General features: G+C 51.4%; 1 protein-coding gene across 8 annotated transcripts in view; it reads left to right on the top strand.

Moving 5' to 3' along the window:
- Window positions 1–24,418, top strand: part of ERI3 (ERI1 exoribonuclease family member 3) — a 129,190-nt gene that overhangs the window by 33,749 nt on the left and 71,023 nt on the right. For all 8 annotated transcript variants that reach the window (XR_010940809.1, XM_067725876.1, XM_067725880.1 and 5 more), the window contains 2 exons: window positions 6,086–6,145; window positions 10,419–10,510. Coding sequence is in view for 7 of the 8 variants with exons in the window: in XM_067725876.1 (XP_067581977.1) it covers window positions 6,086–6,145; window positions 10,419–10,510 (152 nt within the window). In the remaining variant the exon portion in view is untranslated. The remainder of the gene's footprint in view (window positions 1–6,085; window positions 6,146–10,418; window positions 10,511–24,418) is intronic.

The following is a 24,418-nucleotide window of genomic DNA, read 5'->3' as shown; positions in this document are numbered from 1 at the left end:
AGGCTTTCTTAGCTTTCTGGTGATGTTTTTCTGTGCTTGAGCAAAGTGGTCCTGTGTGAAGCATTGGCTGAATTTGTGGGAAGCACAGCGCTATCACTGAGGAAAGACAAGAGCAGTCCAAGTGGGGTATGAGGACAGCCTGGCTGAGGCTGAAATGTCCTTATCCTTATCCTAGGCTGGTTCTGTACTCGGCCACCTTGCCAACAGGTTAGTATGGCCCCACTTCACAGATTGTGAAACCGGGACTAACTGAGATCTTGATGCTTGCTGGAGGCTCAAAGAGCCATCGGCAGAGAGGAGGTGCCCCTGAAGAGTCTGGCTCCCAGGACTCTATGGAGAGGCCTTCTATGGCTGCTTTTCCCTGCGGTGCATTGTGTTATTTACTCTGTGGTAGCCACAAGCTGTGTGTGGTGGAATCACCGGTCAAGTGTGTGTGGTAGAGGTGATGGGAAAACATGAGCGTTTTTGGAGTCTTAAGCATTTGGGGTGAGAATACATTAGAGACTTTGTGCCTTCATTTAGAGACCTACTTTCTTCATATGAATGAAACAGGAGGAAAGAAGTTCTTGAGTAATCCCGAAACAATCCCTTTGGTGTGGAAGGGGCTGGGGAAGGGCCTGCCTGCACTGCTGGGGGTGCTCAGTGGGCTCTGAGACTGACTTAGCCCAAATATGAGTCTTAAGGGTCTCTCCAGGGCTGGATGCCAGTGACTCAGGTGGGCCTTTTGTTGTAGGCATCCATCTGCCAAGGTGTCTAGTCTCTCAAGCCTTTTGTTGTTCCAACCAATGATGTTGAGGCTCTTGCTTCCTCTGGGGTCAAGAGGTACATACCTTCCCTCTTTCCCCTGGGAATTACCTATACCACTAGGGGGTGCTAATCTGTCCTGTTTGCCCCTTTTGAAAAAAATCATCATTTTAATGATGATGAAAATCCCCTTCCTTATGGGAAGGGAAGGGAAGACTTCCCTTAAACCAGCCAGATACCTGAGCCCTCCACTGGCCTGAAAGTGTAATGTCCTCTTATCCTTTTCTTCCTCTTCCATATGTGTGACCTCCCCCTTGGGGGCTCCAGTTCCAGCTTGCTGCCTGGCATAGACAGGCAGGCCTAAATTTGGGGAAGTTGCTACTTGTTTAGGAATGGAGCAGAGCGTTGCTGGAACTCAGCCCTGGGCAGGAATGGATGATTGAGAATATTGGGAAAAGGGTTTTTTTTCAGAGCAGGGCGGCTGCTGCTTCTCTTTTGGGGAAGGGGAGGAAGGATTGTGAGCCTTTTTTTTTTTTTTTTAAATTTATTTATTTAATTTTGGCTGCATTGGGTCTTTGTTGCTGTGTGCGGGCTTTCTTTAGTTGCAGCAAGCGGGGGCTACTCTTCGTTGCGGTGGCTTCTCTTGTTGCAGAGCACGGGCTCTAGGCGCACGGGCTTCAGTAGTTGTGGCATGTGGGCTCAGTAGTTGTGGCTCGCGGGCTCTAGAGCGCAGGCTCAGTAGTTGTGGTGCACGGGCTTAGTTGCTCCGCGGCACGTGGGATATTCCCGGACCAGGGCTCAAACCTGTGTCTCCTGCATTCGCAGGCGGATTCTTAACCACTGCGCTACCAGGGAAGTCCCGATTGTGAGACTTTGATGAAAGATGTTTCTTTTTTGTAGAAAGTTTCACCCAAGGACACACATACATAATTTGGAGGGTAGTAGGCTTGGTGGTGTGGGATCCTCATTACGAAGCCTGCTCTGAAGTGAGGCTGTGGCTGTGGCTGTGCTGTAGGTATGGATTCTGCCATTTTGTCTCGGGCTTCCAGAGCTCAGAACTCTCCCTGGCCTGGTCCCTGCCTTTGCATCCAGCCTCAGATCTCCCTGCTTCGTCTCCCCTTCACTTCCCTCAGTCTGCCTCTGCACGCGATGGTCTTTCTGCCTCTGTGTTGCACCCACCCTCCTACTTGTCCTCCAGCACCCTGCTCAGGGTCACCTTCTCTGGGAAGCCTTCCTTGAGCCCAGGCTGGGCTGTGCTCACCCCAGCGTAGCACCAGTCAGATACATTATACTGCAGTCATTTATCCTCTCTCACTAGACTGTGAGTTCCTTGAGGGCAGAAATTAGATCTGATCCATCTCGGTCCCATCCTTAGGGCCTGGCACCAAGTAAAACTACATGTCCCTTGAGTGAATATTGTCAAGGAGTTTTTCAACCACACCTTGCCTCCCCTCAGAGTAGCTGTACTGCTGAGTTGCTCTTTTGAGTAAGTAACGTCTTCTTTGTAAAACCTCAGATCATCTAAATATTGCCCCACCTTCATACTAGATGGATTGTAATGCAAAGAGAGGCATGGACACGGGACGGGGCTGTCGTTCTGAGACCTCATCCAATCTGGCGGTGGTTGCCTTTGCGGGTCGGGAGGGAGGTCATTATGGCCAGAAGGAATCTTTCATTAGTAAGTGTGAGAAACAAAAACCTCCAGATTTTCCTAAGCAGCTCCTCTGGTAGGATTTTCTCTCTTGCACAAGAAGTGTTTTAAGAACCCTGACTGTGTGTGTACATGCACAAGCACATGCTTGTGTTGGGAGAGAGACAGGCTCAGTGCTGGGCAGTAGGAAGAGGGATTCTGCCTTGAGTGAGTCTGCAGCCCACATGTAGACACTCTTACTTGCTCTGTGTAATGAACATGTTGTTAGCCTTCTTGAGGTCCTTTCTTAGTTCCAGTTGATAGTTGGTCTGGAGACATGGTTCTGACAGAGATAGGATGGGATGTGTTTCTTTCCTTTCCCTACCACCTCTAGAATCAGCTCCAACTCATCAGATCTCTGTCTCTAGCAGCTGGGCTGACCATGTGCAGTCTTTTTTGTTGTTGTTGTCATTGTGAGAAAAAAAAACCAGGAAAAATACCCATTTTGCTAACTGCCAGTAAAGGGCTTTGTCTTGCACCTGTACTTATAAAGGGTGAGATTTATTGGTCTCTTTGTCTGAGGAGAAAGAGTGGGTCTGATTATCAGATTGCACACCAGAGACAAGTGCTTATGTAATCAACAAACTGTCTTGGTGTCAGAATACGATTGTGCTGGAGATAAACTGTGAAGGGAGAAAGCACTGGATGCTGACATGCTATTGGCACCGAGTGTCCTGGGCTGCTTCGTGTAGTTGCCAGTGTTTATGAGGAAGCCAGCTCGTTCCTGGACAAAGCCCTTGTGCGGGAGGGGATCTCAGTAACCAGCCATGTTATCAGTCAGGGTCAAAAGCTCCTCGCCTTGTGGTTTCTGAGTCTGGAGAAGCGGGAGTTAATCTGTAATCCCTCAGTGAAAGGAGCCACAGAGCACACATTAATTCTTCCTCTCACCTCTCCTGCTTTAAGTGGTTAAGGTCTCTGAGCTCTGTTTAGCCTGTGAGCCCTGGTTCTCAGCTTAATAAATACTTGGCTTTGCTCTAGTACCTTTCATTGTGAGGCTGTGAAAGCTTTTTACAAACATATATTAACCCAAGTGGGAATGGGCTTAAAGAGCAGCATGAAAGATTTAGGTTAGGCATAAGGTATAACTTCCCAGTATTTATTTTATTATATTGTCTCTCTTCCTCACAGTTTGTGGTACAAGTCTTACAGGTTGTCAGTATCAGGTACAGGGACTGACTTTTAAGATTTCATTCCCTTTTCATCCAGTGCCTTGGCAGAGCTGATAAGATGTGGTCCATTGTTGGAGGCATTAATGCAGGGGAGTGAGGCCTGCCCCTGAAAGGATCTCCAGCCCCTGTGTCTTTGGGGGTTGAGTTCAAGTCCTTCAGCTGTAAGCCGTAAGTCATGTCCTGCTGGACATGGTGGTCTGGGAAGCATGGAGAGGGAGGGAGCTGAGCTCACTAGGCTCCTCCCAGGCTGAATGATTCTGGGATTGCTGAGCCCTGGAGAGGAGTGTGAGAGAGCCCCAGGATCCGGGAGGCTCCCACCCTCACCACACCCCAGGGTGGGAAGAGGTGGGCCTAGTCTGTGGTGAGAGACCCTGCAGAGCAGCGCTCCGGTTTTTCTTTTCGGTGTAGTGCTTTTCCTGGGGCCCAGGGAAGGTGCTTGTGGACCTTGTACACAAGTGCTGACCTAAGTCCCATCTCCACGGAGGGAGGGTTCTTGGCAAGGGTGCCATTGGTTTCCTGTGTAAGCGAGACTTTCTGGAAGCCCTTCAGTGTTCATCTGAGTGACACTTGGTGGGAGCCAAGAGAAGGAGTAGACCTAACCTTGCCCCAGGAAACTCAGACTGGACATGAGACTGTACACAGACCCTGGGGCTTTCCGAGAAGAATGGCTGTGGGCCCTCTTTTCCAGGATAGTCCTGACCCAAAGCCCCAGCTCCAGGCTTGGGGATGTGACTTGGCCCTGGGAGAACTGAGCAGGAGAGAAGCTGGGCGAGAAAGGGCAGTGGTAGGTGCATGGGTGCCAGCCAGTCATCTGTTTGGACCTGGAGTTGGCAACAGGCCTACTCTGGACTCCGGCCCCTGCTTGAGACAAAACGCAGGGCCCTTCCTGCTCAGTGTGTGGGTCGGGAAGGCCAACAGGCTCTGGGTGCTGGCTGGACTGGGCCAGGACGGGGCTGCCAAGAAGAACGCAGATTCCACAAGGGCAGGGTTTCCACGCTTTTCTCCACTGCTGGATCCCCGCTTCCTAGAATGGGGCCAAGCCTCTCCAGGAGTAGATGTTGACTAAATAAAAGGAGGAGTCTTAGCACTCCAAGATGAAAGCTACAGACCCTGGGCTCTTCCCCATCCCCACCCCCAGCCCTCAGGGGACCGACCACCTTTTCTTCTCTTTGGCTCAGGCCCTCCCTCTGCTGGGCAGTTCTTTGGTCTCCCAAGCAAGGAAAGGGTGTGGAGGTGCCAGCCGGGTGGGCATGCTGTGGGTTAAAGCCTCGCAAAACAACAGTGTAGTTAATCTTTCTAATTTATTTTCCTTTTAGACCATGGGAAGTCTGTAGGCAGCAGCTGTTACCCAATTAAAATACAGATTAATATAAAAACAGTTTCTGGAATATAAAATAGAGTGGCTGTGTCCTTACACTTCCTTAAAATACCACCTAATAATGACTTGATGAACTACAGAAACCCACCTAGAGGAACTCAGCGTTCTTAAAATGAAAATTTCTTCCCTAAAAGGTGTGTATTACCATTCCATGTAAGTCGCTATGAGAAAATAACCTTCCCTCTTAGAGCCAGCGGTTTCTGTGAGTTGGGTATTTGGTATTCATTAAATGCAATTATAGTTTAATTGGAGTTTAATCCCCACCCCACCCCCCCCCCCCCGCACTTAAAAAAAAAAAAGTTTCCAAGCAGGCCTGAGATGCTGCTCTGTCTGGAAGTGGCTGGGGGCATGTTGGCCACCATGATTTCCAGCTGGGCCCACGTCTGTGCAGGGGGCCTCCTGCCGCAAGCCTTCCAGGGAGCCTATCTAGTCTGCGCTTGAGGGGTATTTTCCACTTCAAAACAAAACAAAGCAACAAGCTGGTTTGAACCTAGGCCTGACCTGGGTGGAGCGGAAGCCCTTGAGTCAGAAATTCTCTAGACTAGGTTTGTAGGCTTTTTTGTCTGCTAAAGGTGCCTGTTTTCTGCTTGGCTAGCCGGTATTGAGGGCCCAGGTATGCGGGGTGAAGGGTGGATGCCTGGGGGGCTCCCCCGGCCCATTGCTGGTTTCAGAGGGGGAAGTGCTGGACACCGGCGCTCAGAGAAGGGGTGGACTTGGAACCAAGTGTGCTGGTCCCATGTGAGCATTCCCCGAGTTCTGCAGGAACTTCTGAGAAGCTTGGAGGTGAATTCACTGTAATTCGGGGGGAGTTATTGAGCCTATTGAATTCAGAAGACACATAAAACCAAATTTTCTGCAAAATGAAAGCCGAAACAGGTCTGAGACCCACCCCGTGGTCGGTATGTGGATGTGTACCCCCATCTTGGGGCAGGAAGTTGTGGGGCAACTTGATTCCCAAGGCTTCTGTCAGGTTCGGAGCCTACAGCTGTGCAGGTCAGAGTCTTTTACGGTAGAAGGAGAAAAACAGAAAGGAAAGGATCCAGTCCAGCTTGGAGTCCCTGCGCCCTGGTTTTCCACCCATCGGCTCTTTCTCTTTTCTTTCAGCTCACCGGGATTATTCAAGCCATGGTGGATGGTCAGCCAAGCCTGCAGCAAGTGCTGGAGGTAGGTTGAGTGACCTTTAATTCCTGACCTCTGACCCTTTCCTGCTGCCTTCCTCGCCTTCCTCTCCCTCCCCTCTTGAGAACGTAGCCCTGTAATTTGACTATGATTATGGCTTGATTAGAATAACATTTGCTGTCACATCAGTGACATGCTGTTGAGAGTATTGAACCATTGATCTGTCATCTCCAGCTGTTCCCGTCAGGGTTACTGACGAGATGTCCGAGTGCCACCGGGGGTTGGTGGAGGCCCCTCCAGCTCCCGGCCTGTGGCTGTGCTGGCTGGCGGCTCCGGCGGCTCGGGCAGCCCGCGCTGGGCGGCTGGGAGTAGGGGAGCCAAGCTGCAGCACTGCGGGCTGGCCCCGGGGACTGGAGGTGTTTTTGTTTAGCTTTAGTGTTGGCTTCCTGTGGCATGTGAGCACTTCATTAACTCACGCAGAACTCCCCATCGATGGCTTTTGTTTGCTGTCAGCTCCTCCAGGAGGTGCGGCCGGCCCGCCTGCCCCACTGCAGCTTGCCGCTGGATGCATCGTGCCTGTCAGGGGTGCAGAGGCTGCGCTGGGTAATGATTCCTAATCAGAATAATTACAACAATTGCCTATGTGAGGAAAATCAAATTAAAGGCTTTAGAACCCTTGGCAGAGACCACACTTCTGGGATGTTCTCCTCCGGGAGCTGGAAAAGGTTAAGACGCTGCTGCTTGTGCTCCAGCCTGAGGGAGTCAGGAAGCGGTGCTTGGCCTCAGCTCATCTCCCACCCCCGCGGGCCTGGGGTTTTCAGAGAGGGAGAAAGGTCCCCCTCCCACTCCCTTCTCTAGCGGGAGAAGAGAAGAGAAAAAGCCTGTGGGTCTCCTTAGGTGCTTTATTTATCTTTAAGAGCAATAAAGCCAAAGCTCAGCCCCTATATCACAGGAGAGAGCAGAGTGTCTGGGAGGATAGCAGAGCACATCTGCCTCGGAGGTAGTCCACCTGGAGGGAGCAGGGTGCTGGAGAGGGAGGAAGATCTCTTTCTTGAGCCTAGAGGCCTGTCCCATGGGAGAGAGAAATGCAGACTGAATTTCCTGGGGCTCCTCAGGATGGAACTAGGGCCAGAGAGAGAGGTCTAGGCTCACCCAGTGGCCAAGTGCGTTCCCTGTCCCAGGGAGTGTGCAGGCCCAGGCTCTGTGGCTGGTCAGGCTCTTGTGGGGTTGGGAGAAGATGGGCTCTGAGGTGTCTCCCAGCCCCGCTGACCCTCTTTTTTGGGTGGGGAGATTCACCCTATGACTAAGGGGGATCCTCAGCCTGGACTGCTCCCTCCAGCCCCAGACTCAAGGAGAAAGAGGGGACCCTTCCTTCCCTATCTCCCAGCCAGCATCCCAGAGCAAGGCTAAGGGGGCAGGCAGCTTTTCCCTGGAGTGTCTCTGGCTGGGATCCCGGGAGGAAGATGCTTATTCTGGGCCAGCACCAAACCAGCGCTGTCGAGGTTATGGAGTTTTCTCCACAGTGGCGCTGGTTGAGGGGGAGATTGTTCTTCAGAAGGCTTCCTCCTGCTGACCCCAGGCCAGCTCTGGATCAGGATGCTCAGAGGATTCTGAGTCTCACCCAGGAAGCTACTTTCTGCTATTTCAGCATACTTTGGGGGTGAAGAGGGGGAGATTCCTGGCATTGGCCTAGATAGGAAGTCTCCGGGAGGACAAGGAGACCAGACTGGGCTCTACTCTTTCCCATTAGCCTTGAGTTGGTTATAGAGCTGAAAAGTTAGTTCTTGTCCTAAGCAAGGCCCTGAGCAGATGGCCAGTTAGATGTTTGCCTGACACATTTGTTCTAAGCAGGGCTCAGTCTGCATTCCTCTAGACCTTCAATAGCCAGGAGGGCTGGCTGATTGGGGCTTGTCTTGGTGGTCCCTCCAACCGTTTATCCATTCAAACAGGAAGGGAAGGAAAAGGACAGGCCTGATTACAAAAGCATCACTTTCCTGGACAGGCTCGTAGCAGAAGCTGCTCACTAAATATCTGCTGCATGAGTGAATGGCCTCGGCCCTAAGCTTCGGAGGAGCAGTAAGTGCTTCTCATGGTGAAGCCCTGGTCTTGCTGGGCATTTCCTCCTGACAGTCCTGTCCTGTCCTGTCCTGTCCTGCTCTCTTTTCCAGGACCACTTGCAGGAATTGGGGCGTTGGGGAGCCCCCTAGCAGGTGGGGCACTTACCTTGGGGATTTAAGGCCAGTGAACTGGAACGAGATTAGCTGACTTAGGGACCTTCAGGTTTGCCTTACCTCTTTTCTTATGTAAAGTCTGCCTTATTTTCTTTAGGTGACCCTGGGGAAAGGATGCATGTGTGCGTGCATGTGTGTGTGTGTCGTGCAAGGGTTTGGGCCAGAGTGACTGGGGAGACAAACCATTCAGCAGTGGAAGGTCCAGAATTTAGCTGCTGGGGAGACCCTTGGGCTGAGGAGGATTCTCTGGTGTGAAGAGGGTCTGCAGAGTCCGGTACTGAGGAGTGGCCCTGATGTCCCAGGAGATAGGGCTGCTGTGGTCGTGGACCTAGATGGGATCCTTGGCCCTTTTCCAGGACTGCTTCGGCATGGGTCAGGCCTCCCGAATCTCTGCGGTTCCAGGGAGCCCAGGATTACCATGGGCTCTCCATTACCTGCTGGGCACACAAGGCCCTTCACAATCTGGCCTAACCTAGTCCCCCAGCCTCAGTTCCTGCCCTACCTTTCAATCACAGCGGACTCCAGTCACATTATTTCTTACTCACATTTTAATCAAGAAGACACTGTGCTGGGTTAGGGATTAAGACGGTGAATAAGACAGCTAAGAGTCCCTGCCTTTGTGATGCTGATAGTATGGTGGGGAAGGCAGACATTAAACAGACAGTTGCTAATCAGATACAAAATGTCTGTGCCTAAGCCTTTGCCTCTGCCTGGAGTGTCCTTTCCTGTGTTCCGTGCTGTCAAGCAAACTCTTAGTTTTGTCATCAAGCCCTTAGTTCAGTCATCTTTATGAAGCCTTTCTGACTCCTTTCCCTGTAAAAGGTGAGGCTAGCCTCTGCCTCTGCTTGGTCTGATGGCATCCTGGGTACTTCTCCATTGCTGCCTCTATTATATTGTATTAAGATGATCTGTCTTTCTCCCCTTCCCAGCCTACTGTCTATTTTTAGGTAGGCACTTAATACATTATCACATATAATTCTCAAAACAACCCTGTAAGGTTAGTCATCCTACCTCGTTTTATAGATGACGGAAACTGAAGTTCAGAGGGGTTATATGACTTTTAAATGACTTCCCATCAGTGACACAGCCAGGATATGGAAGAGCCAAGGTTAGAACCCAGATGTGTCTGACTTTCAATCCCACGTTTCTAACGACTACGCAATATAGCCTTTAAAAATAATTCTCCTGTGTGAGTGGAACGGCAGTGTGATCTGCCGCACTCTTGCCCCATGCCTAGGATCTTCTGAAAAATAGGCAATGCTTCATGAATTCTTTATGATAATTTTCTCGGTATATACTGATTTTAGTATTTGTACTTCCAGTGTGAGGCAAATAATAAAATGGATCAAACGGATGAAGGGGAAGAAAGACTTAAAGTGTGTTTAGGATTAGTTTCTTTCCCTGTCTAGGAATTGAGCTCAGCCTTCAGAAGATTACGCTGAATTTGAATCCCCAACCAGGAGAGGAGAAATACAAAGTCTGGGGCCAGTTTATGAGCTTCTAGCGACTGGAGCAGGCAGTGCTATCCCAGTTGTCAAGATGGGTCTATAGCCCGGCAGAGGAGCCTCTTCCGCTAGACTCATGGTGAAAATTAACTTCACCTTCATTTGGGGAATAACCAAATTAATAAATTTGGTTAGTAGACATTTGATGGGAGGCTGGAATGAATAAATGAGCGAATGAACCTATGGATTGGAGTTCCCTGCATGGGGCCTCCTCCCAGCCTGTTCTCGTGGCCCAGGACAGCCTGTGAGTGTGCTAGGCTGTGCCTTTGTTTGAGGACCAAAGGTATGTGGACTGACCTACTGGGATCTGTCCTTATCCTGTCCAGGGTGGGCTGCCAGGCACCGGGGGAGTGGAGGGGCCCCTGCCCCCCACCACTTGGGCTTGTGGGATCTGCCTGCAGGGATTGTCCTGCAAGGGCCTCCAAAGTTCTGAGTCAAGACAGAGACCCCAGAGTGGAGGGATAAGATTACAATTTTCTCCTGCTCTGATTACAAGCAGCTTATCTGCGTTTCACTGTGTGGCTCTTCACAGACTCAGGGAAAAAAAAAGGAAAATCTCATCTGTTCTTGTGTACTTTTCAGAGGGTCGATGAGTGGATGGCGAAGGAAGGCCTCTTAGATCCAAACGTCAAGTCAATTTTTGTCACCTGTGGAGACTGGGACTTAAAAGTCATGTGAGTATGAGCAGGGCTCCTTTGCTGGCAGGGCTTGGAATCTGCGGGACCAGGTTTTGCCTTTCTCAGGCTCAGATGTCCAAGCCTCAGGGCACCTGGGTCGGGGAGTCCCTGGATTTTGGGGTCAGCAGGGCAAGACAAGGGCTGAGAGCCCTGCCTTCTGCCTCTAGAACCAGGAGTGGACAGGCCAAGTACCCTGCTAGTACTGCTAGTACTGCTGTTGCCTTCTTGCTTTTGCCAGGGCAGCCCATCCTGTTGTGGAGCTACATGTTATTGCCCTGAAAAGAAGGAGGTAAAAGAGGGTCTTAAATTTTCTTCTAAACCAAATACATAGTATTTACTGTTCTAAATGCTTTGGAAATAGTAAGTCATTTACTAACCCTAGGGATTCTTGTTATTCTTATTTTATAGATGAAGACCTTAAGGCACAGAGAAGTTAAGTAACTTGCCCAAGAACACACAGAGCCAGAATTCAAACGCAGGCAACCTGGCTCCAGGGTCCATTCTCTTAACCATTATACTAGGCTAGGCTCTTATCTGGGATACGAGGCCCTGACGGTCCCACGGAGAGCCCATTATGAGGATGAGACAGGGATGCTTCTAGGAAGCTGCCCAGGTCACCAGCCTCCTCTTTCCTCCTTTGTCGCCACTGCTTTTTCTCCTTTGTCTCCTGATCCTGCCCCAGTTATGGAAGACAGAACTGGTTCCTCTGCTGGGTTGACACTTCTGCCTCTTGGCTGTCCTCCTGGATACCTGGCTTCAGAGAGCCCCCAAGGAACTAAAGCGGGGTGGAGGTAGTGGGGCACTGTTTGCTGAGGATTGATAGAATCGATACCTCTGTGTTCTTTGTGACTGAAGGTGGCAGCAAGCACTCTGTGTGTGTGTGTGTGTGTGTGTGTGTGTGTGTGTGTGAGCGTGTGTGAGCTTTTGAACATAGGGTAGGGTATTGGCCGGGGTGGGGAGTCGTGGCTCTAGAGTGACATTTCCTACAAATTCAGGCATTACTTTCTCACCAAGATCCTTTTTATGCCTTTTGGATGCTGGGCATTGAGGTGAAGTTCTGCACCCAGGTGGCTGTCAGCCTGCTATTGGACCCAACCCTCTAGGTGAGGCGGGAGGAAGGGCAGGCCTGGATCACATAAGCGCCTGTGCACCTGTCTCCCTCAGCCCTTAGGTCGTGTGCATGCTGACTGCACACCACAGGCTCCGGAGCTCCCGTTGACGCTCGTTGTCAGGGAAATTACAGTGGCTGGGCCTGGAGGCAGAGCTGAGTCGGGGGAGGGTTCCGCGGAGAAGGTGAGGAGGAGGAAGGCTGTTGTTGCTCTTTTACGGCATCCTGGGCAGCTTTGAGCGCTCGAAGTGGGAAGGGGCTTACGAGGAGCTCCAGCACAGGAGAAGCTGTCTGGGGTGGGGCGGGGCTCAGGCTGACACCCAGAGTTCTGGGGCTCATGTGGCCCAGACCAGAGGCCCAGTTTCTCCAGGTAGCCTTCTGAGACTCCCACTCTCCCAGTGGCTTTCTCTCTTTGATGTGTTCGTGTCCCAAACACCCAGTTTCAGCATCTTCTGTGATGGCTGTGAGTGGTGTGTACTTGTACGTGTATATGAAAGCTTTCCTGTGCGTGATGTTGGGGACCATCTGGTTGGTTTCTGCATGAGAAGGAGAGGAGATGCCATCTTCCTTGGGTCTGGCCTGTGCTGGCCTACAGCACCGGTTCAGGCCTTGGCACGGTAGGCCCTGGACAGATTTTGGTGACTCGGGAGGCTGCTTTGCATCTTCATGAGAACTGGCGTAATCAAGAAGAGGGATAGGGTTGGGGAATCAAATCACACATGAAAGGAAATCAGATGTTAATGAGCACATACTATATTTCACTCAGTCCTCCTAACTGCCTTCTCGGGTAGGAGGTGGTGTCTCCCTTTTATAGATGGAAAAAACAAAGCACAATTAAAAACTGAGGCTCAAATTGGCAGACTCAGAGGTAGGCAGAATTGAATTCTTGAGGCCACATAGCTTCCAAGAGAGATGATTCTGGCGGACTTTGGTGGCTGGTTTGGGTCTGGCTCGGGAAGGCCAGTGAAGCTCTGAAAGCCAGTGAGCAGGGAGGTGGCAGGTGGCAGGTGGCTGGGGGAGGAGACCTCTGTGCCTGCCTTTTAGAAGCAGGACCCCACATAACTGCTGGGAAGCCTCTTAATTAAATGTGTAACAAAATAAAAACAGCCAGAGAGGAAATCTAAGTAGTGCTGCGTGACGGTGCACAGCTTTTCCATGTTCCTGGAGCCTCTCGTCAGATGGCTGTCGTCAGAACAGCCACTTTCTCACACGCCTGGTAAAGCCTGCTGATGAGCCTGACAAGGGTGGTGTTAAACTGACACCCACAACTTGTTAGTATGTGGCTCACTTCTTATTTTGACATCCATTTTCAGATTTAACTAAGTCTAAGGAACTCGGCAAATATTTTCATTTCCCACTCTAGTCTCTCAGAGCCATGGTTCCCTCTCGTTGCTGTCCTTCCCCTCTCTCCCAGCCCCCCTCTCCCTCCAACCAGCTTCACATCACTTTTTTTTTTCCACATCAGTTTTGTTGGAGAGGGCCTGATTAGTGAGGCACTGAGAAATGGGGACTGAAGTGGCAGCGGAAATCCCACTGGAGAAAAGAAATCTGCTCCCATCCTGACAAAATTGTTTTGTGTCCATCTTTGGTCAGTCTGAATGGGTTGACACTCCGGTTTACGTGGGCTTTGATGCTATCATCACAGATCCCGCTACGGTGGGTTTTAATTTAGGGGGTGCAGATTTAATTTTCCTTCTAAACCTGTTTAAGAAACGACACTCGTGGTTTTGGCTCTTGGTCAGCTTGCCTTTCCTACCTGACCTACCTTTCCTTTGCCTTACCTGGTGTTTCGTGAAGCTCCTTGTAGAGTTTAGCGTTCTTTCACCAATTTTCTCTCTTTCCACATACCCAGGCTCTCTGTATTGTCTCTGTGAAGGGCTTCCACCTTCGGCATGGTGGGAGGATAGGGCGGATGCAGAGTGAGGAGTGACACCGGCACAGGTGCTGCCCTTGAGGAACTCAGCTTTTCACCTGTAGCTTGGAGACCTGTGTTTACCAGCTGAATAGCACAGGTAGCTGAGAAGCTAGACCAAAGGCTTTTCCAGTGGCCTGTGGGTCTGAGATCAGGAGGACTGGGGTGTGGGCTGGGAGTGGGGGACAAGGAAGAGCTGATATGAGGGTGGACCTGGTCCTCGGTGCCGTCTGGGAGGGGGCCCTCTGGAGGAGAGGGGCAGGATCAGCAGACACTGCTGTGGGGAGGCAGGGCCCAGGGGTCTGCTCAAGGTCTGCTGAGAGGGTCCTCCTCCCCCTCCCCCTCAGCTTTGGAATAGCGAGTTTTCCTGCCATTGGAGGTCGACTGTGTGAATGCGGGCCTGGCATTTGACTTGAGTTGTTTTCCTTGCTTTCCTTGTGAGGTGTGCATACTACACCCCTCTGTTGGTGAAAGTCTGGAGATCAAGAGATACTTGCTCAGCATTTAACATTATTTTGTGTGAGACCATCTGAACTAATTTTGCAACAAAAAACTCAGCCACCTGGGTAGGAAGCTTTCTGAAAAAAGAATGATAATTTATTAGAGTGCCAGTTGGGGGAAAGCACTTAATACTATGCTGTCCAGCCAAAGGAAATGAGATCTATTCCAATTACTTCAATACTCTGACATGAAGTTTTTTGTGTTATTTTGTTCTTTATTCATCATGAAGAAGACCAATCAGGAGGCAGGTGGAAGCATCTGTGTGAAAGTCACACCTGAATTCACACTCTTTTTTTTTTTTTTCAGATGACTGAACCCTTTCTAGACTGCATAGGTTTCCCTTCTTGTTGTTTCAAGTACAAACAAACATGATGTCTCTGATTGAAAAAAAAAAAAAGACACTTGCTCATGTTACCCTACTCACTGCTTGATTTGGGGGCATGCACTCAATGGGGACTACTGAGGGTCATGCAGGCAAGACTGTGGAAGAGCAGAGACTGCTGTCACCTGGAGTGAAGTCCCATGGCGGTGGAAGCACCCACCTGGGGAGCACTGTGGGGCAGGGACTGTCTCGTGGGACGTGTAGATGAAGGCTGAAATGCTGAGCCAGTGACATGCTTGATGGGGGTCAGTCTGGGCCCTCTTGGCATCATTCAGCAAAGCTGACCACTTCATCCTTCTTGAAGCACTCTTCATTTCTACTTATGTCTCCTGTTTCTCTGACTTTTCCTTCACAGTCCTTTTGGCAGATTCTTCTTTCCTTTTTTCTTAAATTTGGTGTTTCTTAAATATTGGTATTTCTTTGACCTCTCTCCTAGCTGTCTTTTCTTTTTATTTGACACACTCACACTTATCAGGGTGATCTAATCTATTCCCCAGCTTCAGTTATCCTCTGTATGCTGTCTTCTCATTTTTCCTCCATCTGAGAAGTGGGAACTGACATGGCAGCAGTGATCCCACTGGAGAAAAGGAATCGGCTCCATCTGCCATCTGAACTCCAAGCCTTCATATCCAGCCCCCGTTCTCTCTCTTACCTAGATATACACCGACCCCTTAAAGCTCAGGTGTTACTTTTCTCCCAACACGTTGTCCTCCACCATTCTCTTAAATAATGATTGACTGGTACCATCTACTCAGTAGTTATGTCAGAAACCTGAGAATCACCCTTGGTTCCTCCCTTTAGCCATAACAAATTAATTGCCAAATCCTATTTATCCTTTGTCCCAGAGGTTTCTCAGAGTCGTTGCCTTCTTTCCAAACCCACTACCACTGCCCTAGTTCAGGTCACCATATTCTTCTTGGATTCCTACGAAAGTCTTCTTTCTCACTGGTCTCTCTGTCTTGCTGCTTCTGTTCCTTTCTCCTAATCGTAGCAGATTACAATCACACCCGCTTAGCAGCCTTCAAGGCTTCCCCTTGCCCTCCAGGCAAAGTCACACTGTTTATTGGAGCTTTCAAGGCTCTTGTTTATTTCTCTTGCCTCATCTCTTGACGCTCTCTATGTATTCAGTCCCCACCCCAGCCAGGTGCTCTAACTGGCCGATTCCTAAGGATCCCTCCTAACAGCTTTCTCCAGGTGCCTTCCTGTGTGTTCTTGGAGCACATGTGCTTATTGATACATGAAAGTGTGCTGTAGCTGCCTCAACTTGTCTGTCTCTTTCCCTAGATTGCGGGCACCATTACAACCCTAGGACAATGCTTGACATGTAGTAGTTGTTCAATAAATGTGTGTTGAATAAATGACAACTAAGTTATGGAGTGGGCCTGTGGAATACCCTGCTCAGGAAGAATGGCAGAGGGTCATAGTGGGTAGGTTCAGGGAGAATGGAATGGAAGAGGAAACCTTGGGCCCTCCTGTACCAGCCTGAGTGTGAGGGGTTAGAGGACCATTCTGCTAGTGCCAAGAAGCTCCTGGGTTGCCCCTGCCAGCACTGGGTGTTGGGCCCTCCACGGTGGGTACTGGGTGAGATGGCGTAGGGGGGCCTGGGCGAGGGAGGAGGAGTTTGGTCCTAGGTGCAGTGTGAAGGGCTTTCTCTGAGACATTTGTGCCGCCAGGACTGAGGGCTGGGACTGCTCTGGGAAAGTTACGTCAGGTAATAAAGATAGCCAGCCCTTACTGAGCACTTACCACGTCCCAGGAGTCCTGCTGTGCTATTTATACATTAATCTCATTTAAACCTTACTACAATCGAATGAAAAAAATTATTTTTGTAACTTTTTATTTTAACAAATGAGGAAACTGGGGCCCAGAGAGGTAAGTAATTTGTCGAGGGCACACAACCAATTTGTGGCAGGGATTTGAACTCTAGAAGCCGTGCGTTTGACCGCTCTGCCATCTGACCGTCTGCTTCTGTCTTCCTTCATGGCCCATGGCTTTGCGGTTGGTGGGAACGCCCTTCCTCCTCTCCTTTGTTCGCAACTGAGTGGCAGAGCCTCGGGATGTTCTCTGACACCCTCGGCTTCTGGTACCTGGTCTGGTGTTGGCGCAGGTCTGGACTGTTACGATCATTTTGCTTTCGGGACGTGGTTGGCCAGGAGGTGTGGTGGGGAATGACTTGGGGCTGTCTGAGAGCCTCTTTGCTGAGCTACAGATGAATGAATCCTCAGATCTGTTTTAAGGAAACCACTGCCAATATCACTTTGGACACCTCTGTCCTGTAGTATGTTTGGAAGCACGTGGGGGCATCTCGTCATGTCTTTAAGCTCATGAAAACGCGTCTCATGTCCATGGGTTTGCCAGTTGGTCTCAGCACTGAGCTGTATCACCGTTGATTAGCAGCCTGCTGGGGGAAGGGGCTTGAGTAAGAACTCCCTGGCAGTCCTGACTTGTCTCATTTCCTGATACTTTTATCTGTCATTGCAAGCGCTTGGGCTCCCCTCCTGAACTAATTAAGTTTGCATGTGTTTAGACACATTGCCAAATAGGGCTTAGCAAAGCAGAACTGAGCTACATCTCTTTCTGAGTAGGGAAGGAAGGGTACATGAATGCTCCACCACGAGGACCGGGAGAAGTGTGGGTGACATGGAGCCAGTGTGTACATATGGTAAGCATTCTGCCCTGGCCTCCTCGGGACACAGCAGGCCTTCAAAGCAACCTTCTGACTAGCTGGCAGCAGCAGGTGAGGGCCCACCCTCCAGCTCTCTTAGTGAATTGGCGTTCTAAGAGGGCTGAGGATGGAAAGAGGGCAGGCTCTGAGTAGGATTCTTCTCCCAAGCACAAGCAAAACTGAACATCAAGTTTAGTGGGATTTGCAGGGGGAGTTTGTAGGCCTGTGTGCTCTTTGCTGCCAGCCTGAACCTACCCAGCTCTGTGGCCTAAAACCACTTGTGTGTTTAGCGGAGTTCAGGGTGGCCTTCTTTCCAGGTCTGTGAGAAGTACATTGGAAACGTGGACCACTGAAGGCTGCACTTTCCTTTTTGCCTTGAAGACCCCAGACCGCCCTGCACGGTCTGATGAACCCTGTGAAGTGGCGCCAGGGGGAGGGAAGGAGAGTCATATTGCACAGGATCTCCCCACCCTGGACGTAGGGTTCAGCCTAATGGATGACCACAGTGAGGTGATGGCTGCCAGCATGTTTCCATGTCAGACTGATGCCTGCGTTTTACCTAGCGCTGGGTAGCCTGAGGTCTGAGATGTCCCGTGGCATCCTGCGCACACAGCAGCAGGCACGGGGCCTTACCATGTTGTGGAGTCCTCCTCTGAGGTAGGGAGTGAGGGTATTTCCTACAGAAAGCAGGAGAAACAGCTGTCTGCCATGGTCAGGGCCTCGGTCTCATAGCTGTGAGGCCAGTGGGTCAGCTTCCTGGCCATGAAGAGGCTCTCAGTAGACGAGATCAGCTCAGAGTCAGGGTAGGCTCCCAGTGCACACAAAGTGTGTGCGGGCGGGGTGGGGAGAGGGTTCTGGAGGTTGTATAGGAATTCTGGGCCTTTGAGCTGCAGCCTAAGCCCAGAGAGAACGAGAACCAGACCTTCTGCCCTCCCTTCAGCTTCCCTAGAGCCCTCTCGTCAGCAGAGGTACATGGGGTTAGCCCCAAGAAGGCAGCTTGCGTTGATGGGGTCATGTTTCAGCTGCAGCTAATCCAAGTCACTCGATATAAATCTCTCCCTGCTGCCTCTCCCCTCCCTCCCATCCCCAACCCACAGACAGGGAAATGAGTCCTGGCCCTCGCCCTGAATACATCATGGCAGGCCTGCCTCTAATGAGAGAGGGCCATTCATTGTGGGGTGAAGCTCCCTGCAGAGCCTGGGATGCCATTAATTAAAGGAGAGCCACCTGAAGCCAGTGGTGCGGCGCAGCCTGCCACGCTCAGATGGAGCCGTGGTGGGGTAGCCTCGTTAGCCTGACAGCTCCTTGGGCCCCGAGTTCCTGGGCGCAGAGGAGCGAGGGGTGCCCCGCCTCCACCTGAGAGCTCACGGCCTCTGGGGCCAGCCTCCTCGCAGATGCGGGAGGGCCCCCTCCTACACCTGTCCTGGGGCCTGGACCTGGCGGGAAAGGGGCGCCTGATGGCAGGCCTGGCTGGGGATTGTCCATTTCCTTTGGGCAGGCCTCAGGGCAAGAGCAGGCTTCTTTGGAGCCCGAGCAGGCTCCTGGCTCCTGGCTCCCGGCTCCCGGTCTGCGCTCCCTTCCTGCTCTTCTCCATGCGGTCCTGGAGCTGCAGGTCAGTGGGTGGCGCAGCCTGAGGCCTTCCTTCAGAGCCTGAGTCCGGGGAAGTTGGTGTGCCCTGGGACGACCTTGGGCCTGCAGGGGCACTCGGGGAGAGAGAAGTCCTGTCGTCGGGTCTGCGAGCACGGGCCGTCACAGGCAGACAGAGCCTCTGGTGTTCCACTTTCTGGACGTTTCTAGGCTGAAGGGTGGGGCCCCAGTGGCAGCCTCATCTCCTCACCCCCTGGAAGGTGTCAGAGGGTCTAAAGCACTTTAGTGATTATAGGAATCCCTGGGATGGAAGTTTTGCTCAGTTAAAACCCTGATAAAAGATGGAGATGTTTATGTAGTGACTGACCAGGCGTTGAGATGTTTATGGTGGTGGGAGCCTCCTGCTTCAGCCTGCTGTGGAGATGCTCACTAGATGGCTCTTTACTGTTTAATTGGTCCTGAGGTGAGTGTTGCCGCCTGGTTTCTGGTCCCCGGTCTGATAGGTGGAGTGCCCCTTGACCATCCATGAGGCTCTTACTGCCTCTTCCTTGCTGGCAGGAGGGGCTGTAGGCAATCGGACCTTGACCATCGCCCAGAGTTGGGGTAGCTCAGCCAGTCTCCACCTGGCTTGTCAGGAAGACAAATTGGTTTTATGTTTGTGGCTCTTCTGGGCAGTGTCTGGAAGTCTGGTTCTACGCTGCATGGGAGAATCTGACAGGCTGCTTCAGAGAGCCTCAGAACCAGCAGGGCATGGCTTGCCCAGGGGCGCCAGCTCTGCTTCCCTGGAGCTCACGTGGTCTGGAGTAGAGGCCACATGCGGCCTCCCGCCAGGTCATGATGTCCTCCACCTAAGACTCGGGCTGCACTGCTTTGTGTTTTGAACATTTTTGGACCTTCCCAGGCCTTGGCCATTTGTTTGGGCTTCTCTTTCCTCTGGCAAATAGAGAGTGAAGGCTGGAGGGTTTGTGTCCTGAACTCCAGGGAGAAAGAGCCCCTGTTGATGCTGGAAACTATTTTCCTTTGGGTGAGATATTTTTGTGTTTCTTTTGAACATTCTTTGTGTGACTCTTGAGACCCAGCTTTTTCAACAAATTTATCTTTTTCGAAATGGAGGTATGAAATAGGTGCAGTAGGGTGCATACAGTATACAAACGAGAAATGGACAGCTCAGTATATTGTTATACAAGGATACACCTGTGTGATCACCACCCAGATCAAGACGAAGAACCTTTTCCGTCATCCCAGGAAGTTCCCTTGTGCCCTTTCCCAGTCAGTAATGCCCTCCTTCTGCCAGGTAACCACTACTCTGACTTCTGTTACTTTTGGATCATTTGCCTCTTACTAACTTTCGTATAAATGGAATCAAACAAGATGTACTCTTTTGAGTCGGACTTCCTTTGCTCAACATAGCATATGAGAGATTCATCCGTGTTGTTGTATGTATCGGTAGTTCAGCCTTTTTATTGCTGGGTAGGATTCCACTGTATTACTGTACTGCAGTTTATGTGTTCCCTTTCTGTTGGACTACATACCTTCTTTAGTCTTTCAGTTTATGTTTGTCGAATAAGTATGTGAATATTCAATCTGATACGAGCATCTCCCTAGACCTATGAGCTTGTCCTAATTTCCCTCATCCTTTAAACCCTAATTCCAGTCCTTCAGACATATGGTCTTCCCTGTCTCTTGTGGAATCTGCACTAGCCTCCCTCTTTTCTAAACCCCTGTGATAGAGGGAGGCTGACCCCAGGCCTGTGGAAGTGGCCTTTGAGCCCTAGTGACCCATTTTATTTATTCTTTCAGCAGATGTTTATTGAATGCCCGTTATATGTTTTACACTGTCCCAGGTATTGAGAATTGAGCAGTGAACAAAGAGATAAAACTTCCAAAATATCCTGTCTTCGTGGGGTTTACATTTCAGTGCATGCAATCAGCCCTGCCCTCTGTCTTTTGGACCCTGATACCAGAAGAATCTTAGTCTTGCCTAGGCTCCTCTGTCTCCTGGGATTTTGTAGGAGCTTGGTGGCAGTGGCTCTTGCCACCTTGACAGGGCCTCTCCAGGGCTTTCTTGGGCTTTCGTCTCCCTTCTCTGCTGCTGCTGCTTGGCAGTGAAAGGGTTTTTCAAGATTGGTCCTTCCTTCCACTATCCAGGAGTCTGATTCCCTCTGTGAGAGGAGAGAATTAATCTCCAACTTTCCATGCCTGTAAGGTGAGTGACCTCTGTTTTGTCAGCACTTGCCAATCTGTCCTCTAATTCCCAGCCAGGGTAATGGAGACATGACTTTGTGCTAAAGCAAACCACCAGCTCTCCTAGTGCGGATTCTGTCCCGATCCAGGCAGCTCAGAGAGGATCTCCTCACAGGTGCTCAGGCACCTGGGGGCTACAGAGGTGTTGGTACCTGAGCAGCTTTGGTCTTGAACGGTGATTGGCAGATTCAAGGAGGGAAGATGCCCTGCCATCGTATACTCCCTAACCACCATCCATGCCAGTGGGGCGGCTGCTTCTGAAATAGGTTTCTATCCTCAGGCTCCTAAGAGCACATGAGAGGCTGTGAACACCCCAGTGAGGAGGAAGGGTCAGGAAACAGGGGTCTTGGAAGGTGAAGGCCAGGGAACTCAAGACTGCAGCTGGCACAGTGGCCCGTGCCTGAATGATCTGTGGACTCTGGGGGCTTAGTTCTGTCGCCCTTTGGGAAGGGCGCCTGTGAGCGGGTGGGATAAATTCTCAGTGTCCCTGGCTAATGGGTGACACGCCTCAGACTTGATAGTTCTGTAAAACTGTTTCTTCCAAAGCCTGCAAGGATGTTGGTTTGGGGAAGAAAGCCAGCCAGCCCAGAGAATCCCGGGAGCCTGACAGGCCTTTTTCTCTGCGATTCTTTCTTGCAGGCAGCCCGAGGCAGCCTGTCTCTTTGTTAACAGAGTGACAGCAATGTGACACCATGGAAATAATTACTAACAAATCACGGTGCTGACTGCAAACAGCTCTCTGTCTTCAGAGGCATGTCAGGGTGCATTAGAGCAGGACTGGAGGAGCGGCACGAGGGGGCTGAGAAGCAGCCTGTGCTCAGACGCTCTCCTCTTCTTCCCCCACCCTGACCCCTTGCTGCTCTGTCTGACTTTCCTGCTCGTGGCCTTTCCCCACTAGGTCAGCTAAGGGACCCGCTGGATAAGTGGCATGTGGCTATTCCCGCTTCCTCTGGGCAGGTAGCTAGGACTCCCGTCTTTGCTAAGGAACACCTGGGTAGTGGTAAGATCCAGGAGTTTTTCCGTTACCGGGCCCCCAAAAGGCGGAAGGATGCTCCATTTTTTATTTACTCGCTGCCAGTTGGGACCAGCTTCGCCTTCTGGTGGTTTTGGGGTGATAGTATTTGTGCCAACTGGACCCAGAATCTGGGGGAAGCCTTGTGTTTCAGTGTTGGCTCAGCTCCCTTCCCCGACAGCCCTGGATTTTTCCTCGATTGCCACAGTCAGTTTTGGGTGAGTCGACTCTGTCCATTCCCTCTTGGTTAGCAGAGTGAGTGCTCTGACTGTCAGGGCTGTAAATAAGGTTCTTGGTGTGTGTGTCTGGAGGCAGCCGGGTTGGGTGGGGAAAGGAGTGGAAGGACAGGCAGCGCTCCGATGGCTCCCTCGCTTGCCCCCCTCCCCTCTCATACAATATTTATCCAGGGATGGGAGTCAGATGCAGCGACCTCAGGGTCACCCAGTTAAATAGCTTCTGAACCTCCCTGCATTCTAATTGCTGCAGTTGTCCTTTGCTCTGGAGGCTTCTCCTCCCCATTGTCTGCTGAGGCACACACTAATGGCTCTCCTCCCTGGCCCTGCTGGGAGGCATCTCTGGGGTGGGGGTGTGTGTGGAGGGAGGGAGAGGGCTCATTGCTACCTCCCTTTCCCCGGGGATAAGGGAATCTAGGGCCTATTAACAAGCGGCTTTAGCTAGGAGGAGCACAGCCCCCTGCGCCCCTGCTGCCACCTCCCCAAAGCTGGCTGGAGAAGGAGGCCCAGGTGGCGGGTCTGGTTGACGAGCCAAGGGGCTTCCCCCACCTCCAGTCGGCTGAGCAGAGCTGTGGGACTCGTGGCTCCTCTACAAGGGGACAGACCCTTGAGTACGTGGCTGAGGAGCATCATCCTGTGTTCCCACGGTCCCACATTCGTGGTTTAGAGACGTCCAGTGAGTGGGATTTCCTGCTGGAATAGACTGCATTTTGCTCAGAGATTGGCCAGACGCAAAAGTTTTCCAAAATCAACCCCCGGAGGTTGATTTAGATGATTGATGATGGTAGCAGGTGTGCTGCATTTGGTGATTTAAGAGTGGCACGTGCCACACGTCTTCACCAGGACCTCCCTGTAAATGTCAGTTACCACCCACTTCAGCTCTTCTCTTCTGAGAAATACCATTGGAAACTGCCATCGAAGGCACTAAGCACTGTGTATCCTGGAAGAATATTCCAGCAGGAGCCTAAAGTTAGCCCCTGTTGAGAGTTGCTCGGGGCCCAGTAAGTACTGTGCTGGGGACTGTGGGGACTGCCAGGTGATCAGGGCAGAAGGAGCAGCACATGCAAAACTAATTGCAGACTAAGTAATAAGTACGGTAGAGCATGAGAACACTACCAAGAAGGTTCAAAATGAATGCCATGAGAACCCAGGGCAGCATAGTAGAGAGACTGAATGGGTAGTAGTTTTAGCAGGAAACTTAAAAAAAATAAAACGTTAGAGAAAGCCCAATATTACAAAACATAAAAGTTGAGCTCTTCTGGTTGAAACTGGGGCACGGCCCTGCCCATTCTTCCTCCTCCTCCTCCCCCAGTCCACAGAGTAGCCCGATGTCCCTCCTAGAACCCTAGAGCTCCATGGAGCATGGTTTAAAATGCCCACCAGAAGTGTGACTGTGTAGGCTAGGTGTTACACATCCTGAAGGGGTCAGGGGAGCTGGGATCAGGGCAGAGGAGATCAGCCAGGGGTAAGGGGAACAGCTGTGTCCTGGAAGCAGAGGTCAGACTGCATCCCAGATCCTGAATGCTTGCAGGATGCTCTCCTCAGAGCCTCCAGAGGGCATTGTAGGCCACACAAAGGCAGCCCAGGCAAAGGGTCAAGATGGCCATAGGCCAGGGGGAGCCTCTGGTGGGGGATGAATGAGGTATCTTGAAGACCACTCAGACTGCTACGGAGTGCCTGAGCCAAAAAGAGAATAGCTCACCAGCCAAGACACTGACCAGAGTACCCTGGAAACCTGTCACCTGCTGAATCTCCTCCCCGGACCCTACTCCCTGCTGCCTGCTGGGGCCTCTGCCATTCCACCTGGGAAAGAGGGCTGGCCGGCCCTGGTGGCCGCTCCAGCACTTTTCGCAGCCGCGACAGGTGGGGTACTGTGCCCTTTCCCTGGAAGAATTGCAGCGGGAGGGACTCCAGAGAGACACTGGTCTTACTGTTTCACCAGAGGGGCTGGCGAGATACACAGTATTTGGTTTTGTGGCGCTGGGGAGGTGCATGTTAGGCTGTTCCCCAGGGTGTTTGTGGCTCTTGTGTGCTTTGTGTGGTTATTTCTGTGGGCTCCGTGTGGGAGAAATGGGAGTAGAGACAGGTGGCAGGTGGGCCACAAAGCGGTGGAGCAGGGAGGTGCTCTGTACATATACGGTGCCTTTTGGAGGCTTCAAGCATCTGCTTGCCAATGGGGATTTGAGGCTGGTTTTCTCTGGGAGTACGGGCAGCTTGGCCTACGGGGCGTCCCTCTGCAGAACGCAGAAACCGCCTGCGTT

The sequence above is a fragment of the Pseudorca crassidens genome, chromosome 2 (assembly GCF_039906515.1).
Source record: "Pseudorca crassidens isolate mPseCra1 chromosome 2, mPseCra1.hap1, whole genome shotgun sequence".
NCBI lineage: Eukaryota > Metazoa > Chordata > Mammalia > Artiodactyla > Delphinidae > Pseudorca > Pseudorca crassidens.
The sequence above is the reverse complement of the archived record's forward strand: the minus strand, read 5'-3'. Positions and strand labels throughout refer to the sequence as shown.